Raw genomic sequence first — 20,217 nt, forward strand, 5'->3', positions numbered from 1 at the left:
GTCGTGGGCATTGATATTTTTAAAAATCCTTCCGGGAGATACAAATGTCCAGCCAAGGTTGGGAACCACTGCTTTGGATGGTTGTAGTGGGAATTTGACTCAGCAGAGGTGCTCTGGAGACATGTATGACTTAATAATTTTTCAAAACTAAATGCGTGTATCTCTATCTGTACCATTTCTTCTTTCCATTGTCACAGCTAATTGAGAAGAAACGGGATTTTTTTTGTAATTCCTGTAGACGAACATTGCTTATTGACCTGAGCAAATTATAATTTCATGCTAATTCAGTGCTTGATACTTAAACTTTCACTTACATTTAGTGAGAATTGCTAGGTGTTACTAATCATTTCCATATTGGAGAAAAGTTCTTTTTCTTAGCCAGGATGAATCCTGACTATTATTGTAACTTTGAGCTATCCTTTGGTTACGTAAGGAGGAGTGTGTGTAGTACATTTGTTTCTCCAGGATCTTATATTTAAACATTTATGATTGATATTTAATAGAGTGTCAGGGGTGGGAGCCCTTTAATTATCATAAACTGAGTTAGCCTCTTGCTTCAGATAATTTAGGCATCTTGATCTACCAAATCTATAGAATTGGCCCAATATTGCCACTATTTTATTTCATGCATATCAAGAGCAATCTTAGTAATTAGTGTTAATAAATTGTTTTAAACTCCATGGAAAAAGTAACTTGTAAATGTCTTCATAGTTGACAGTCATTACCTAAGGATCTTCTTGGTAACACTGGTATTTCTTGTGTTAACCCATTCAAGCAATATTCAAAATGGTGTTGTCCCTAATTGATACCTTGTTAAGGGGGTTAGTTTAATACCAGCCTTTAGTTCCTAGAGCAATTCTAAAGAAAACTAAAATTAGTAAAATATCTAATATACAAGTCAATTTTTTGTTGTTGTTGGCAGCTTTCTGAGTAATATTTCACAGAATATAAAAGTTTGTTTAAATTAAATGAATTTGTAGGAATTCCCTGGCAGTCCAGTGGTTAGGACTCAGCACTTTCACTGCCAGAGCCTGGGTTCAATCCCTGGTCAGGGAACTAAGATCCCACAAGCTTGGCAGCATGGCCAATAAATAAATAAGTAAATAAATTTGTAAAATATATTTTAAAATTAATTAATTAAATGAATTTGGGTTCTTTGTAACCTACTAATGTATTATTCAATACTAACTGATTCTAGTATTTCTTACTGGCATTCAAAAAAAATCCATTCTCCTTATATGGATTTGCCATTATAAGATCTGAGCATTTCTTACATGTAGAACTGAAGCAAATTATGAGGCAGTACACTTGTATTTTATGTTTTAGTGGTTAATGCCTTTCATACCTGTAGCCTCCATTGTACGACAGAAAAAAATTAGGGAATAGCTTTGAGTCTCTGTTTATGTTTATCGTTGCCGACATCCTACCACAGTTAGTTATACAATAATTATAGTAATATATGATGGTACATTAATATTCAGGATTGTTAAGAGCCTACAAACTTCATAGTACTTCAGATAATCATCAAAAGTGTTGTTCTGATTCCACATATATGCATTAATATATGATATTTGTTTTTCTCTTTCTGACTTCACTCTGTATGATGATCTTATTTACAAAGCAGAAATAGAGACACAGATGTAGAAAACAAACATGGACACCAAACGGGGAAAGTGGAGGGTGGGGGGAAGGGGGTGGGATGAGTTGGGAGATTGGGATTGACATGTATACACTAATATGTATAAAATAGATAACTAATAAGAACTTGCTGTATAAAAAATAAATAAAATTCAAAAAAAATGTATGGGTACCAAAGGGGAAGGGGGGATGAATTGGGAGATTGGGATTGGCATATACACACTATTGATATTATATATAAAATAGGTAACAAGTGAGAACCTACTGTATAGCACAGGGAACTCTACTCTGTGCTCTGTGGTGACCTAAATGGGAAGGAAATACAAAAAAGAGGGGATATATGTATATGTATAGCTGATTCACTTTGCTGTACAGTAGACACTAACACAATATTGTAAGGCAACTATACTCCAACAAAAATTTAAAAAAAAAAAAGTGTTGTTCTGTCTGTTCTAGAAATACAAAACACTTTCATCTTATAATTTGATAAAGCAGTATATACCAAGTACATGATTTTGAGGTCTGGTCTAAAGCTGGTCTTTCAGTATGGAGGCTCGTTTAGGATTGGGTAAAAAAATTATGATAGAATAGAATTGGATAGAATAGAATCAAGGAGGCTTGGCATATAATGGTTTTATGTTTTCTACTGGAGAGTTGCTGGGCCTTTCAGTAAGTTCTGGATTGAATATTAAAATTATTTGCAATTTTTATCTTCCTGAGCAAGAATCTCCTGGAATGATAAACTTATGAAGCCAGTGGAATAGAAGGTCATGTTAATGGGGACAGTGAGCTGTGTGGATGATTTCAGTTTTCCTGGGTTCAAATCTTAGCTCTTTCACTTACTAGCCTCGAGATCTTGGGCAGGTTAGTTATCCTCTCTGTGAATCAATTTCCTTATCTGTAACATGGACGTCTTAGTAGTACCTTCTCATGGGCTTGTTGTGAGAAATGAGTTAATATACACAGAAGACCTAGAACAGCACCTGACACATTTCCCCTTAGACCCTACCAGGGCTTCAACTTCACAGAATTTACGTGATGAGAAATAAAGGCCTTAGATGGTCATATTTGATTTCATATATGGGAATTTTCCATTTGTATTGCTTAAATTTTTACACAAAAGTCTGGCTACATAATTAGCTCACTGGCATTTGCATGTCTTTCAGATACTCCCAGCCCCTACATGAAGAAATAGCACTGCATAAGCATCTGAAGCACAAAAATATTGTTCAGTATCTGGGCTCTTTCAGTGAGAATGGTTTCATTAAAATCTTCATGGAGCAGGTCCCAGGGGGTAAGAGATGGTTTTCTTTCTTTAAAAAGTGTGAGTTTCTTCTATGTATAAATAAGCTACAAGGATATATTGTACAACACAGGGATTATAGCCAATATTTTATAACTATAAATGGAATATAACCTTTAAAAATTATGAATCACTATGTTGTACACCTGAAACTTATATAATATGGTACATCAACTGTATCTCAATAAAAATAAATAAATAAAGTATAGGAAAACCTCAGAAAACAACTTACTTTAAAAAAAATATGTTTCTAGGGCCCTGAAGAGGAGTAAAATTGAATGGGATTTACTAGTTTACAGGTCTTAATTTGTCTAAATGTACAGAAAAATTTGACATATGACATTACCTTACAGTTTATTAGGGGACAATAAATAAGTATCAGAACTGTTTTTGTATCAATCATCGTGACTTGGATTAAGGTTAGCAAACTGAGTGGTCTTTGACTGTGCTTGATAATGACCATCTTCAGAGCAGGGACACTTTCCTATTTCTATTTGAGCCCAAGTACTGTATCTAGTATAGTACCTGGGCCACTGTTAATAACCAATAAATGTTAGTTTAAATTCATGGTACATTATTAACGTGCTTTAAAGAATTCATTTGGATAAGATTTTATCCACTGTCTCTCCCTACTTACAGGAAGTCTTTCAGCTCTCCTTCGTTCCAAATGGGGCCCACTGAAAGATAACGAGCAAACAATTGGCTTTTATACCAAGCAAATACTGGAAGGATTGAAATACCTCCATGACAATCAGATAGTTCACCGGGATATAAAGGTAGGATGAGCTAGGATTCATTCTCCTAAGTTCCCTGATGAGTAATTGTTTTATTTGCAAAAGTCATATTGTCTTATGGGTAGTAATTTGGAATGATAAGTAAATCCTAGAAACAGCAGAAATATATCACTCTGCCCTGAGTCAGTTATTGATATTCATGTCTTATCTCTTCTACTCAAGGAATAAACCCCTTAACCATGTTCAACCAAAAAAGATTCAGTTTGCACTATATGCCTGGCCCTGTTTCAGGTGCCCTGTGGGACTGGTGGCTCAGCAGAACAAAGTTAAACAGGATATGGTCCTTGCTCCCAAGAGGCTTACAGACTGGTTAATCTTTGTGTACTTACTACTCAGTAAATATTTGTTCAATTAATGGATGAATAGTTAGAAGGAAAAAATAAAATCCCCACTTCTCACAAGTATCATATACTCATGTGTTGAACTAAAATTAGATAATTTATGAAATTCTCCTTAAAAAGGGAAAATTCAGAACTAGTAAATTTATGACAAAGTCTGGACTATTGAAAGTAAGTTAATATTACTACCCTAAAACCAACCCAAATACTCATTTATTTGTGTTGCCCCTAAATATTCCAGGAAAAAAGTAAAACAACATAGAAAAGAAAGGAAAGTGATTGAGAAGCTAAAAATATTGTAAGTTATCATACCCATATCACACACAAATAGCCCCTACTATCTGTAAACCTCGTTTGACCTTGTGACCTGAGTAGCAGATTGTGAACTGATAATATGTAAACGAAAGTGGTGTCGAGAATTCACTACTGAGATTAACTATTAAGGAAGAGTGTACAATCAGTGTCCTTTTTGCTGTAAGGACACCTTTACTTACTAGACTTTCAAGCCAACAACAAACAATATTGGAAGAAAGGTAACACTTTTGATTAAAATTCTCTCTTCTCTAGGGTGACAATGTGTTGATTAATACCTATAGTGGTGTTCTCAAGATCTCTGATTTCGGGACATCGAAGAGGCTTGCTGGCATAAATCCATGTACTGAAACTTTTACTGGTATGTTTTTGCAATGATGATAGAGACCTTATGTAATTAAAGAAATAGTTGCTGCATTTGAGCATAATGTGAGAGAGAAATTTAGTCTGTGTTCTCACCAACATTAATGTTGATATCTTTTGATGCCCTGAAAAATGTTATAGAGAATTTGATCTGGCCCATTTCTTACCTCGTATTTATATGACTCGCTCAGGCTCCTGCTTAATGCCGCTGAAGATTTTTTTTTTAACTCTCAATTTGTTATTTGTTTTTCTTTTCATGTCATTACTTCTCTCCTGGTTGGTCTACAACCACTATAATCCCGACAAGATGCCTTTTTTTAACGTTTCTTTAGCCCAGCCTCTCAGTGATTCTTACTTATACTTTAATCATTTCCCATTTGGACTGTGAGTTCCCTCTTTCCTAATCTGTTTACTCCCTGTGGTCTGTTCCCCTACACAGCACATAAATAACTAAGATTTCAATTCAGAAAAAGGAAGTGACTCACTAACTCAGAAGCAGGGTGGGGAGAAAGCTTTCCCCGAGAAATTAGGCAATGCAGCTACTGAGCTGCCGCTGGAGCAAAATCCTGGGAGGGTGGAGACAAAGTGATTTCCAAACAGGTGACAGTAGCCAAGAGGAAACAGAGGCTCAGAGAGATTGACTGCCCAACAGTTATGGGGAGGACATCTGGAACTCCAATCCTGCTCTCCACTCCAAGTTTTTACCACTCCATTATTCTGCTAATTTTCATGAAATGTTAAGTTCTTGTTATTGGGAATTTCCTGGCGGTCAGTGGTTAGGACTCAGTGCTTCCACTGCTTTGGCCCTGGGTTCAATCCCTGGTCAGGGAACTAAGACCCTGCAAGTGGCATGGTGCGGCCAAAAAAAAAAAAAAAAGATAATGAATTATCTTTGGTCTAATATAAAGCAAAATGGACAGATGTCCCCCTTTCTGAATTCTGTGAGGAGGTGGCATGGCCTCCATTTTGCAGATGAGGAAACTGAGAGAGAGAAGGGACTTCATACCCAGAAGAAACGATAGAACTCAGATTTGTAATCTACCCCTTGTTCTTTGCTTTGATCTTCTTGCCCAGTCCATCTTTCTCTCCACCTTGCTGAAGAATCTGTTCTGGAAGCCTGGAAAGGGGAAAGGAAGAGAGAGAGAAAGTCTGTAAGGCTTCGCCTCAGAACATTCAATCAGCAAATTCTCTGACCCCATTCCTACTCTCACGGCAGTGGGTATTTCAGGGCACAGAATTAAACACATTTACAATGTATTTTTTTGAACAAAATAAATTTCATCCTTCTAGCAACTTTAAATATATTTACATTTCTTTTCCTCATACTCCCTCCATTTGGCAAGAGTCACTTTAGATGGTGCCAAGACTCAGTAATTTCTGCAAAGAAAATCCTTACTTTCAGACTCTTGATTTGGGCAAGGTGTTAATTTACTATCTGCTGCTTATCTTTAAAACATTGTTTTTTAATCGCCAGAGAAGTTGTAGTAAAGCAGTCCTCCAGGACCCCTTTGCTTGGACTTCTTGCACTGACCTCTCATGATGTGATGTGTGTGACACATATGCGTGGGTCTGTCTCCAGCGCTGATCACGAGGGCCTGGGGTGTGCAGGCCTCACAGCACTTAACTCAGTGCTGGCCAAGGCACAGGTATAGGCAACCTCTGATGAATTGAGTTGAAAGACAGTGACCCGTGTGACTTGTTAGTGATTTGGTGAGAGGGAAGGCAGCAGCAACTACTCCCTAGGGAGCGCTTACTGCATCCCTGTAAAGTGCATTATATGTTATTTCATTGAAATTCATATATCAGCCCTAATCCTTAGGTATCATTTTCCCAGTCTATGGTGAGAAAATTAAGGTTCAAAGAGGTTAAATAACTTGCCTGAGGTCACAAATCTAGCAAGGAAAAGAGCTGCAATTCAACTAGACTTAACATGCCAAATGGAATGAATTAGCTTCTCCCCGAAACCTGTTCCACCCACCCTCTTCTCTGTCTCGATTGGCCACTCCAAACTTAGAGTTATCCATGGTGCCTCTCTTTTCTCACGCTTCAACTCAATCCACCAAGGAAACCTATTGGCTCTGCCTTCAAAATGTGTCCATATTTGGACCAGTTCCTCCCTCCTTCCACAGCTCCCACCTCACCTGCATGACCTCAATAGCCTGTTCTCCCTGCTTCCACTCTTGCCCCTACGGTCTTCCCTCAACACCACGGCCAGAGCAATCCTGTAAAAACATAATTCAAGCCCTATCACTCAAAGACCTCAATGGCTTTCTATTTTTTGAGTAAATAGACACCAGAGTCCTTACAATGATGGACAAGGCTCAGACCTACTCGGAGTCTGTTACCTTTTAGACCCACTTCCTATCCTTCCCACCTTGCACAGGCCTTCCTGCACTTCCTTCATTATACCAGGCGGGGTCCTGCTGCAGGGCCTTGGCACATGCTTTTCCTTCTATAACACTCTTCTCCCAACTCTCTACCTGGCTAAGTCCCTCACCTCCTTCAAGCCTTAACTCGGATGTCATCTCAGTGAGGCCTGTGATTGCCCTGGTTACATGGCAGCCCTTCCCTGGGCACTTCTTTTTTTTTTTTTTTTTTTTTTTTTTTGCAGTACGCGGGCCTCTCACTGTTGTGGCCTCTCCCGTTGCAGAGCACAGGCTCCGGATGCGCAGGCCCAGCGGCCATGGCTCACGGGCCTAGCTGCTCCGCGGCATGTGGGATCTTCCCGGACCGGGGCACAAACCCGTGTCCCCTGCATCGGCAGACGGACTCTCAACCACTGCACCATCAGGGAAGCCCTCCTTATTTTTATAAACACAGCCAGTTTCTAGCCTTTCATAGTGGATTTTATAGGAACTGTTTAGAGGAAATTTGTGTAGCAGTTTTCACCTATAAATCAGGCATGGGGCATTCATAAAAGGTGTTGCCTGTATTTATCAAAATGTCTGTCACTTTGGTTATGAATCAGAAAATACTGAAGTGGCTTTTTTGGCAAATGCCTCAGAACTTGAAATAATTCATTATGGCATCTTGGATGGGTTATATCATTTGTGTGAGTATATCAGAAGCCAGGGATATGCAATTATCTGTTCCTGTTCACACTCCTGACTCATTGCTGGACTTTGAGAAATCACTGCAGGTTAGATGTATAAATTTAGCCTCCAGTTTGAGACAATTGCAATTGAGTGTCCACTTGGGATATACGAAGCCAGAACTAGAGCCGGAGTTCTTGGCCCCCACTTAATGCTCTTTGCGTCATACCACACTCTATGACTCTCTGATTCCATGAAGCCTTTTAAATCTCCTCTCTTTTTCTTTCTATTCTTCTAAACTCTGGTGATTTGTCTATACTGATGGCTCATGACCTGTCTTTGACCCATTAAATCTGTTATCCGTGGACCACAGGCTCACAGCAGAAGCCACGTATGTTAGATTTACAGAATAACGTACACCCAAAATTATTTACATTATTATTATTATATATATATATATTTTAGAGGATATTGGGGGTAGGAGTTTATTAATTAATTTATTTATTTTTGCTGTGTTGGGTCTTCATTCCTGTGTGAGGGCTTTCTCTAGTTGTGGCAAGCGGGGGCCACTCTTCATCGCGGTGCGCGGGCCTCTCACTATCGCGGCCTCTCGTTGCGGAGCACAATCTCCAGACGCACAGGCTCAGTAGTTGTGGCTCACGGGCCTAGTTGCTCCGCAGCATGTGGGATCCTCCCAGACCAGGGCTCGAACCCGTGTCCCCTGCATTAACAGGCAGATTCTAAACCACTGCGCCACCAGGGAAGCCCCTATTTACATTATTTTTAACAGTGACTTTCAGAATCTTCATGCTTTCATGATTAAGAAATGAGAATGAAAACAGAAGAACTGAGCATTCAATCAGGACCTGAGAAATAACAGACTAAGGAAATGGATGAATGACCTAAATTTTTCCTGGAAAAGATTAGAAGTATACATAAAGGGAGTCTTCATGTATTTGAAAAACTGATTGCAGAAAAATGTGTGTTGATATATTTTCTGTTATTCTCAAATGATTGTTAGAAGTTTCTAAGAGGTCCCAATGAAATGATGCCTCAATTATAATCAACTATCTAGGAAAGGAGAAAGTATCTATTTGTAAACAGATAATATTACTATGCTGTTTTTATGTCACCAATGAAATCCATTATGAACACTGCTATTTCCCCTTTTATTAACAGCATAAAAAACTGGAATTCAAAGAAGATGAGCTATTAAGACCCGAATCATGCTTTATTTTTTTTCCGAACCATGCTTTTAAAGTTACCTTATTTATATAAAGAAATTGAAACTGTCATTAGGTGTTCATCTGTTTTCTCTTTTTAACGTGTAACTGTGTTTGAATTATGTGCAGGTACCCTTCAGTATATGGCACCAGAAATAATAGATAAAGGACCAAGAGGCTACGGGAAAGCAGCAGACATTTGGTCTTTGGGCTGCACGATCATTGAAATGGCCACTGGAAAACCACCCTTTTATGAACTGGGGGAACCACAAGCAGCTATGTTCAAGGTCACATTTCATATGTCTTAAATGTCTTAAAAACCAGTGGTTAAAGCTCTTCATAGCTCCTGGATGTTCCATGTGCGTATGTCATATTTTTTTAGGTAACATGAAAGGAGCCTAAGTAAGCACAATCTAAGATATAAAGTTCAAGATTCACTCCCCCTGGTCAACACCTCTGCCTCACGTGGAGCATCTCTCTCCACATTAGTTTTCCCAACTATAAAGTGAGATTCAGCGTAACTTCCTGTGACTGCCCTTTCACAATGAAGTATAAATAACACATCACTCCACAGAAGATGATTTAAGCTCTTTGGGAAACACAGTCTGAAAAATCTTCCACTGAGGGAGATACAAAAACATGTTTTCTCCATTTAGGTATTAAAGGCATATTTTCCTTTACTCCTCTATCATAATAGTTTGAAGGCTCCGTAGATAAAAGGGCATAGTTTCTATTTTAAGTACATCAAACTTATTCTCATCTATCTACTCTTCTAGCCTGTTCATTTGCCCATTAGTAACTGTTTTGGGAGTGGGAAAGGAAGCAGCTCCATCTTTCAAAATAGGGAGCACATGATATGCAAATAGGGAGCACATGATATGCAAATAGGTCTGAGAGAGCCCAGGGGCCACAGCTTCAGCATCCGGGTCCTGGGCAAACAATGACCTGCCCATGAATCCCTGTAGTCCTCACCTGCCACTCCACCAAGCCAGAGGAACATTAAGCGGAACACCTGTTTCCCAAGAAGTAAAGCTCACATGTCTGCTATTCTCTAAGGCATCGGACTTTTGATCATAATTTGTTATTCCTTTCCCTGCCACTGATCGTGTTTCTAGTACTTACTCCGTTTGTGAATAGCCTCTTATGAGGGACCACGTAGTACATACCCTTCTGTGTTTGTACAAAGCTTGGTTTACTTTAAGAGACAATATGATAGGCTACTGCTGATACAGAAATAGTAGTGTAACCAAACCTGAAAGAACAATGAGAGCTGCTCAGGGAGCTGCCTTTCTGGACCTGAATGGATGTCTTTGTCTTCTTGGCCAGTCTTTCAAGTTTTCACCAGTCTCTAGGACTTCACTCTGAAATGCTCCTCTGTTACCCACACGGTGCCAGGATTATTATACAACATGCTTTAGATGAGATAACATACTCTGGCACAGTTTGAATCCAGGCTCTGACACAGTCAAACTATTTGATGACTTTAGGTAAATTACTTAACCTTCTTGTGTCTCAGTTTCCTCATCTATAAAATGGGTATAAAAATAGTACCTATCTAATAAAAGGGCTTTGAGGAGTGGATAAGACAATATGTGCAAAGCACTTAGAACAGTGTCTGACACATAGTAAAGGCTTTATAATTATTACAGATAATTATATCTTATTATCTATATAATAATAAATTCATATAAGCTATTTAATAACAAAGAAGGTTTCCTTAGGAAGTTTTCTCTGTACTAAATACATGAAAACATTACTGAAAAAAAATTAGAGTGACGTCAATGAGAAGAAAGTTCTCATTGTTATAGAAAAACTGTTTAATTTTAAGTATTTTTATTTATTTATTTTTATAAATGTATTTATTTTTGGTTGCGTTGTGTCTTCACTGCTGCGCGGGCTTTCTCTAGTTACGGAGAGTGGAGGCTACTCTTCGTTGCGGTGCGCAGGCTTATTGTGGTGGCTTCTCTTGTTGCAGAGCACGGGCTCTAGCCACGCGGGCTTCAGTAGTTGTGGCATGCGGGCTCAGTAGTTGTGGCTCACGGGTTCTAGTGTGCAGGCTCAGTAGTTGTGGCACATGGGCTTAGTTGCTCCGTGGCATGTGGTATCTCCCTGGACCAGGGCTCGAACCTGTGTCGCCTACATTGGCAGGTGGATTTTTAACCACTGTGCCACCAGGGAAGTCCCAATTTTAAGTATTTTTAAATATCTCTTTTAATGTAGGCAATTTGAGACAGGGAAAACATTCACAAACCATGGCACAGGAGAAACAACATATGCTTTAAGCCAAACAAATGAAGGTTCAAATACCAGATCTGCCTTTTCATAAGCATATAACCTCACACCCGTGAGCCTCATTTTTCTCATTGCTGTAACAGAGATAATATTTAATCCACTGGGTTGCTGGGAGTATTCAGTGAATCTCATAAATGGAAAAGCCAAGCACAAAACGTTGAGGACTGAATTATAACTTTATAGTGCTGCCGTCTACTATCTTAAGCTAATTACTATGCCTGTGTCATTGATAAACTTACAAAAGTGCTCTGGAAACTTTCTATAACCTACAGAAAACAAGTCCTGTCTCACTTTGAGAAATGCCATGAATTTGTAGTATATGATAAAGGAGCTTGTTGCATTAGGTGACCAGGTTATGCAACCCAGAGCCCATGGGATAAGATGGTCACTCAGAAGTCACGTTGTGCTGTGTCTTAGGTGGGAATGTTTAAAGTCCACCCGGAGATCCCAGAGTCCATGTCGGCAGAGGCCAAAGCGTTCATATTGAAATGTTTTGAACCAGACCCTGACAAGAGAGACTGTGCTAACGACTTGCTTATGGATGATTTCTTAAAAGTTTCAAGCAAAAAGAAAAAGACACAACCTAAGCTTTCAGGTATGTCGTTGCCTTGAAGGGGGTATAGGTCAGAGTCACTAAATCCTTAACTTTTAAGGTGGAAGATTTTTCCAGAAGTAAGCTAATTTGCTTAAAGACATCACTGAAAACTGGTCAGGAAGCAGTGTTACCATCAGTTTCACAAATGCTAGGGCCTCACACATAATAATCTTCCATCACATGGTTAGTAGGGAACTAGAATATAAGCATCTATATACTAGCATTGGTGATACAAAGATCAAAGTTAAAGGGGTGAAATGTAGCCTTTTCAAGCTGAAACTCCAAATTACCACAGATGGGCTATAGGGCTATTACAGAGCTGTTAAACTTCTAAGCCATCTAGATAATATGTTCTTTCAATTTTAGGTAGTATAAAATACTTATTGCCTCTTAGAGGAGACTATCTTTTTGAATAATTAACCCCCCCTCAAAAAAAAAAGGAGAAGATTGCCAGTTATAAATAAAATAGCAGTATAAAAATATAAATTGTCTTTTTGCAATAATTTCCGTAACTCATTTCAGAAAAAAAACCAAGCGAATGATTTGTTTGTTGTTAGCATTTTTGGGGATTATGTGGGATGACATGGGCAGACTGAATGTCTGGAAAGGACATCAATCCCATTTCAAGCATTCACTTCATTTTTTATTGATTTCTTAGTTTAACAACAAACCCAATGCATGCTTATGTTGCTGTGTTTGCTTTTCTTTCCACAGCTCTTTCAGCTGGATCGAATGGTGAGTTTATTTTTATATTGTCCATTGAGCTGAAGCTTGCTGCATCACAGTTAAGCTCTAGATTGCCTGTCAAAGAGCCTCATCCTCTGTTCCTTGCTTACATGGAGGGGCTCCTCTGGGTACTAAGGATGTGTGGCTGCAAGCCTGGCTGGGTTCCTTCCTTCAGAAAACCCCTCACCTTTCTCCTTCATGAGAGAGGCTTCCATCGTTCCTCCCTAAATGGAAGATGGTGACTGTTTTTGAAATCTTCCATTTGAGAGGAGTCCATACTTTCTTATTGAGGAGCCAGTTGGCCACCTAATGGATTTCTTGTGGAAAATTTCAATGCCAGACACCTTCCTCTATCACCTTTGGCGTCCTATGTTCTCTCTGGATTTAGTTGGTCAGGACAAGTTGTGATTTTTAATATTGGCCTTTGCAGATCATAACTAGGAAGGTAAATTTGCTCTAGGAAGATCAACTAATGCATTTCAAGGAACAGGAAAGAAATGACCATGGCTTTGGCTTTTCCTAAGTTGAATGAGCTGTTGATCACGTAGGCAGGGGGCTTAATTGTTCACTGTGAGTGTCGTGTGCATTCTCCCACAGGCCAGGGGCAGTCTTTTGCAGGTTCCTTAAGGTTCCTTAAGGTGCCTCGGGCCAGAGAAGAGGCCCAGTAATTGGGGTTTCTTGTCCACAGCCTTTCCAGATTCCTCCATCAATTCTGAGAGTCAAGGAGAACTCTGTGAAGAGAAGCCCCTCCCTTTCTTCCTTTCTCCACAAGCAGCCTAGACGCTGGAAGGCAGTCAGTGCGTTTCACAAGGTGGACCCGGGGTGCGCCACAGCCTCCCGACCAGCCTGTTTTTGGTGTCATAAAATGGGCACTGACTTTGGACTTAAGCAGAAGTTGATTCACTTTGGACTTAGTTGGAAGTTGGTTCTGATCCCAACTGAGCCACTTTCTAAATATGTGACAGGCAGCAATTTACTTGTTTCATCAGGCATTCTATGTTGAGAACAGTACCTACTTCACAGATTTAGTTCTGAGAACAAAATAAAAAATATATACCAAAAGGGGCTGGAGCCATGCCCAGAAGCTCAATGCATGATAGCTTTATCCCTTCCATATGGGTCGGTTTTTGTTTTAGGAAACATTCTCATCACGCACATATTTAAATTATGTGAACTCAACTATACACACTTGGCAAGAGAGAGCTAGAGAGAGAGAATTTAAGCTGATAGTTTTGCCCACAAGCCCTCTCGGTGAGCATGTGCCTTAGAACAAGCATGAGATGGAAGGTGTCCACCTGCTCAACTCTGGGTCACCTTTCCCACGCGCCCTCCCCCCTCTGCACTCAGGATGACTCAAGAGCATTTGGGACTCTGCTCTGGCTTTAGAGTCTAACTTAAGATATTTTAGAATCTTAAAGGACTTCCTGGCAGTCCAGTGGTTAAGACTCTGCGCTTCCACTGCACGGGGCACAGGTTCAATCCCTGATTGGGGAACTAAGATCCCACGTGCTGCACAGCCAAAAAAAAAAAGATATTTTAGAATCTTAAGATTTTATAGAGTCAGAATTAAGAGGATGGGCACTGGGGTCAGAGCTGGGTTCATGCATTAACTGGGGGACCTTGGAAATGACTTACCCTTATCACCTCATCTGTCCAGTGGATTTAGTTAGACAACCTGCCCATGGGTCTTTGTAACTATTAAAAACGATTACACGTGTGAGATGCTTAGCAACTGCCATAAGGTGGTTATTATGACTATTATTGCTGGTCCCTTCTTGCTGTGACCTGCCCATGCCCAGTGGCTCCTTTAGAATTGTAGATCACAGTCCAAAAGTTCCCTCTCCTTTTTTTTTTTTTTTTTTTTTGCGGTACACAGACCTCTCACTGCTGCGGCCTCTCCCGTTGTGGAGCGCAGGCTCCGGACGTGCAGGCTCAGCGGCCATGGCTCATGGGCCCAGCCACTCCGCGGCACGTGGGATCCTCCCGGACCGGGGCACGAACCCGCGTCCCCTGCATCAGCAGGTGGACTCTCAACCACTGCGCCACCAGGGAAGCCCTCCCCTCTCCTTTTCCTAAAATCCCTCCTGTTCCTCCTCTCTCAGAACTTCTTCCAGGCCTCCTGAATTCTCTGGATGTTTTTTTATCTCCCAGTGACCCATCCCTTTCTGTTCTGCCCTCTTGGCCTGAGACATTGATTTGCTTGGTAAAGATGTTTCTGGCAAAAATTACTTATTTTAAAACCAGTATTTGATGAAATGTAGGCACCTCCTCTTGTGCCAGTTCAGTCTCCATCAAAATAAAATAAAAGCTTACATTTGTTATAGAATCATAATGTCTGAGAACTGGGAAAGACCTAAGAGATCATCTAGTCCATTAGTTTCCAAAATCTGTGTTTAGTAAAGAACCTTTTTTTAAAATATGAATCCTTAAGCAGAGCCCTGATATATGACTGAAAGAACATATTTGTTTCAGGAAAAACAGGGTTGGAACCTCTGTTCTAGAATCACAGAATCCTACTCACTCACCCCATCCAAGGCAGCCCCAAGAAACAGGTGAACCTTAAACTTCTGAGGCACACAGTTTACAAATTATGAATCTGGTCCTTTATTTTATAGATATGAAAACTAAGACTCATAAATGACCTTCCAAATAGGAGGACAATAAAAACGAAGGGCTCAGAACCCAGAAATGCTAGGCCTGGTGCTTCCTCCAGTTTCACATCCCTGAGATACTCCTTTCAGAGCCCAGGAGGCCCTTTCCTCGCCGACCCCCTGCATGGGTTACACCGAGCATTGGGAGGCACCGTGGTCCCACGACCAGCCTCTTACGAAGCGTAATTTTGCTACTCACTGAAACGAGACACTTGACAAATAATCTTGCTGTCTTTCAATAGGTGTGTCCGTGTGTGCACGTTCTTAGAAGCATTAATCGTCTCCTTCCCCCTCTCGTGACACGCAGAGTATCTTAGGAGCATCTCCCTGCCAGTGCCTGTCCTGGTGGAGGACACCAGCAGTAGCAGTGAGTACGGCTCAGTTTCTCCAGACACGGAGTTAAAGGTGGATCCCTTCTCTTTCAAAACAAGAGCCAAATCCTGCGGAGAAAAAGATGTCAGAGGAATACGGACGCTCTTTCTGGGGTAAAGACCTGGCTTGTTTTGGCTGAGAGAAGTATGTTGTGTGTCATTTTGTGAAGAAAATTGTGATTTGTGCTGTCTGAATTATTGCAGCATCCCTGACGAAAATTTTGAAGACCACAGCGCTCCACCTTCTCCTGAAGAAAAAGATTCCGGATTCTTTATGCTGAGGAAGGACAGTGAGAGACGGGCCACGCTTCACAGGATCCTGACGGAAGACCAAGACAAAGTTGTGAGAAACTTAATGGAATCTTTGGCTCAGGTAAAACCCCTCATGGAGACTTCATTTCCCCTATTTTAACAGTGTTATAACCACTTGGAACTGTCACACGTGATGTGAAGACATGAGGAAGCTGCTGCTCTCCTCATGATAAAACAGACCTACCCCAGGGATAGGCAGATCCCTAACACAGAAACTGCGTTTTCGGACATAAGCTATTTTTAAGTCAGCAGCAAAATTTTCATGTTGATGAAGTTCCAGCTGGTCCCTACACGCCTTTTCACCCTTCATTCATTTGTTTATTCATTCAGTCAATAAACATGCACTGAGCCATGTGAATTGCTAATTCTGATATTAGCCATTGGCTCCTCTGAGCATTTGGGAAACATCACAAATTCAACAGAGACCCCTGTGCTTAGAGGGCTACAATTAGATGGAAGGTGATGGGCAATAAAAAGTAAATTATCTAGCATGCTAGGAGGCCATTTGTGCTATGAAAAAACAAAGCTGGTCAGTCAAATTCTTTTTCCCTGATGTATTTGTTTGCTAAGTTACCGTAACAAAATACCTTAGACCCAGTAGCTTAAACAACAGAAATTTCTCTCTCACGATTCTGGAAACTGGAAGTTTAAAAGCAAGGTGTTGGCAGGTTTGGTTTCTCCTGAGGCCTCTTTCCTTGGCTTGCAGATGGCCACTTTCTTGCTGTGTCCTCACCTGCCCTTTTTTCTCTGTGTGCCCCTGGTGTCTCTTCCTCTTCTTATAAGAACACTAATCCTATTGGATTTGGGCCTCACCCTTATGATCTCACTTAACCTTAATCACCTCCTAAAGACCCTGTCTCCAAATACGGTCACATTGGGGGTTAAGGCTTAAAAAGATGAATTGGGGGGTGGGGGGAATGGCACTGTTTCATCCATAATACCTGGGAAAATGTATTCCCTGGGATTCTGTTTACAGAAATGAGGAAGAATTCCCTCTGAACTCTGCCCCAGTGGAAATAGGGTTTCCCCCACCTCCAAGCTGTAGGTGATTCCTCCTGTGCCTGGAGCAGAAGCTCAGGCCCCCTGTGGGTGTAAACCTCCCAGACATGCTTGGCCCAGACATGACACTTGCATCCTCTTTCAGTTCTGTTGGTGTCAGGGACTTGTGTACCTGCTTTAGCACCTGTGGCCACCACCTGTCCCTCTCTGATCATTGTGGGTGACACATAACTTCTTCCCTCCCTTCTGTCCTAGGAAAATACCTGCAAAAATGGATGGAGCTGGAGGGAATGGGTCAAGTTTTAGTCTCAGTCTAGCAGTTTACCTGTTCTCAGCTTTTATTGGGATGTAAAGGGAGCCAGGCTCTCTCTTTCTCAGCTCTTGCTCTATAGCCCCTGCTTGTCTTTGTCTCCAGAACCCCACTAAGTTTCTCTGCTGATTCCATCGCCTTAGGAATTCTGTAATGTTCACATCGTTAGATCCCGTAGGACGAGCTGAAAGGCCATGTGTGTGTCAGCAGGGTCTCTGGGTACAGGGAGAACTGAAATTTCCAGGTTCTGGGAAAACTCTGACTTGGGTCCTTAAGGGAAGCTGTCCCCAGCGAGCAGGGACTCTGAGGCCCAGAAGGGAGGTGCTCTGGGCTGAGGGGCAGCCAGGCCTCTGAGTTGGAGGTAGAATGAGTGCTGAGGATGCCATGCAAGAATCTGGAGAGGTGGAGGAGACAGAAGCAGTCTGGAACCTTTAGCTGTCACTCTTGCCTTTCTGTCTGTTCACTGTGGTCATTCAAGGACTGAGAATCGGATGGTGTAAGATAAGAAGGGGAATCAAGTTTAGATGGAAGGAACAACTGGGCAGTAATTGGAGGTCATTCATTCAACAAATACTTATTGAGCATCTACTAGATGCCAGGCACTGTTCTATGTGCTGGGGACACTATAGTGAGCAAAATAGAAAAAACATCTGCATCCCATTGAAGCTGACATTCTAGTGGAGGAAGAAAAACAATAAAAACACAGTAAACATGTACTTGAATATATAGTAACAAATATAGTTAAATATATAGTTATATGTTGCTACATACTATGTGTGTTACATATATGTTTCTATATATGGTAAATATATAGTAATACTAGCAAACACTTTCTATGGGCCAGATATTGTTCTTAGTATTTCCTGTGTCTCTGCTCACTTAATCCTCTTGACAATAGTCCTACAGCACTAGTTTTATTAGTATCCTCATTTTGCAGATGAGGACACAGAGGCACAGAGTTGTTGAGTAACTCACCGAGGCCATGCAGCCCCAAGTGATGGAGTCGGGATTTGAACATAGGCAGCCTGGCTCCAGGGTCTGTGCCGTCAAGTACCACACTGCTCTCCCCACTGCTACACCAGAGGGTGACAAGTGCTGGGAGAAACATAAACCAGGGGAGGGGACAGGGCTTGGGTTGGGGGAGGGAATCACCAGCAGCCACTGTGGAATGAAGGCTTCTGTTTTAGGTCAGAAACACAGAACGCAGGGATTGCTTAAATCTCGTAATCATCCCCAGTGAGTGTGCTTTTCTAATACAGAAAGTATCTGCTTCTTTGGGGGTTTTCTTTGTCTCCCTGCTGGACTGTAGGTCCATCAGGGCAGGGACTGCCTTGGTTAGTGTCGTTGTCCCAGCCCTCAGCAAAGAACCTGGCAGGTTTCATGACCATGCTGAAATTCTTAAATTTGGAGTTGGTTAATCCTATTCAAGTGTTTGTGACTCCCTAGTTTTTTAAGCAGGCTTGAATGTTCTCTATAAAAGGAGAAAGGGGAGCTTCCCTGGTGGCACAGTGGTTGAGAGTCCGCCTGCCAATGCAGGGGACACGGGTTCATGCCCCGGTCTGGGAAGATCCCACATGCCGCGGAGCGGCTGGGCCCGTGAGCCATGGCCACTGAGCCTGCGTGTCTGGAGCCTGTGCTCTGCAACGGGAGAGGCCACAACAGTGAGAGGCCCGTGTACTGCAAAAAAAAAAAAAAAAAAAGGAGAAAGGAAAGAAAAACTTAAAAGCGACTGTCAGAGGGCATGCCTCAGTGCACCAACCTGAAGTGACCAGTGGGGACCAGAAGTGATTCTGAGGTCAGAATCACTTAGTAAATCCAGAATTGTCAAGGGATAGACAGGGTGCTTCTGACTGTTCTGCTGGGGACTCTATGAACCCTTTCCTGTGGCATCCCATGGTGATCTTGTGATAGAGCAGCTTCTGCCCCAAGGTTACTGCTGGTTCATCCAGCTGATTGGGGCAATAGAAGGTAATGATTAGGAGCTTGGGTTCAGCCTCAACTTGACTTTGAGGCCTGGTTCCCCCACATAAAGGCTGTGTGATTTGAGCAAGTTATTTAACCTCTCTGAGGCTGAATTTCCTTATCCATAAAATAGAAGAAACAATGGTATTCACCTCATAGGGTTGCTATAAGGAGTAACTAAGATCATGAATCATTGAGATAATGATAGAACGTATTCCACAAATGTTAACTATTATTGTTATTATTATCATTATCAAGCAGGCTAATAACAGTTATCTAGTATCTTTAATTTTCTTCTACTACCAGATGGAGATAAGTCTTTTCATTGTATTAAATATTTCTATTAATAGATACATTTTTACATTTAAGCCTACCCTTTAGAACAAGACTGAAAGGTAGATGTTGGTCAGGTCCTCAAAGCGGCCCATGAAAGCCCTTTCAATCTGTAACATCCTTCTGAAATCCACTCACCATTTTTAAGGAAGTTTAAGGGATAAAGAAGAGAGAGGCCCTTTGCAGGAGAATCTGTGATGGTCCTCTGGGTGCTCAGGAAAGGCTCGCTGTCAGATGCTACTTTCTGATACTGAATCAGTCTCACCTGGTACCTAAGATGCTTGTTCATGAAGGCACGTTAATGAGTGCACACGGGGAGGCAGGAATGAGAACAGAAATAACCATTAGGTACGTGATGAAATATCCCAGACAGAAGAACATTTCCCAGGGTAGACAGCATTCCTTTGTAGGGCAGTGGCACCAAAAACCAGAAGCAGCATGTTTTTCTGTTGTGAAAACAAAGCTAATGTCCAAAAAATGATTGCTATTTAAACTGCTGGCAAACACGTAACTGATTTTTCACTAAGATAAGCTTCCAATTTCTGAATAACTCACATTTCTCTTTGTGAACATATTTTCATGTTACTGTGATATTGCCTATGAATCTTTACTTTGGTTGTAATTTAGTTCGTGGTAAGAAAAGAAACAAAGTTTATAATTGTT

At 41.1% G+C, this 20,217-nt stretch overlaps 1 protein-coding gene across 1 annotated transcript in view; it reads left to right on the top strand.

The window, feature by feature from the left end:
• MAP3K5 (mitogen-activated protein kinase kinase kinase 5) overlaps nucleotides 1-20,217 on the top strand; it is a gene marked incomplete at its 5' end in the record, with an annotated part of 214,286 nt that overhangs the window by 169,941 nt on the left and 24,128 nt on the right. The window contains 8 exons of the mRNA XM_082855833.1: nucleotides 2,805-2,932; nucleotides 3,581-3,717; nucleotides 4,641-4,746; nucleotides 9,133-9,290; nucleotides 11,713-11,890; nucleotides 12,605-12,625; nucleotides 15,575-15,752; nucleotides 15,843-16,011. Coding sequence (XP_082711959.1) covers nucleotides 2,805-2,932; nucleotides 3,581-3,717; nucleotides 4,641-4,746; nucleotides 9,133-9,290; nucleotides 11,713-11,890; nucleotides 12,605-12,625; nucleotides 15,575-15,752; nucleotides 15,843-16,011 — 1,075 coding nt within the window. The remainder of the gene's footprint in view (nucleotides 1-2,804; nucleotides 2,933-3,580; nucleotides 3,718-4,640; nucleotides 4,747-9,132; nucleotides 9,291-11,712; nucleotides 11,891-12,604; nucleotides 12,626-15,574; nucleotides 15,753-15,842; nucleotides 16,012-20,217) is intronic.

Source organism: Leucopleurus acutus (genome assembly GCF_964270905.1).
Source record: "Leucopleurus acutus genome assembly, chromosome: 15".
Classification (NCBI taxonomy): Eukaryota; Metazoa; Chordata; class Mammalia; order Artiodactyla; family Delphinidae; genus Leucopleurus; species Leucopleurus acutus.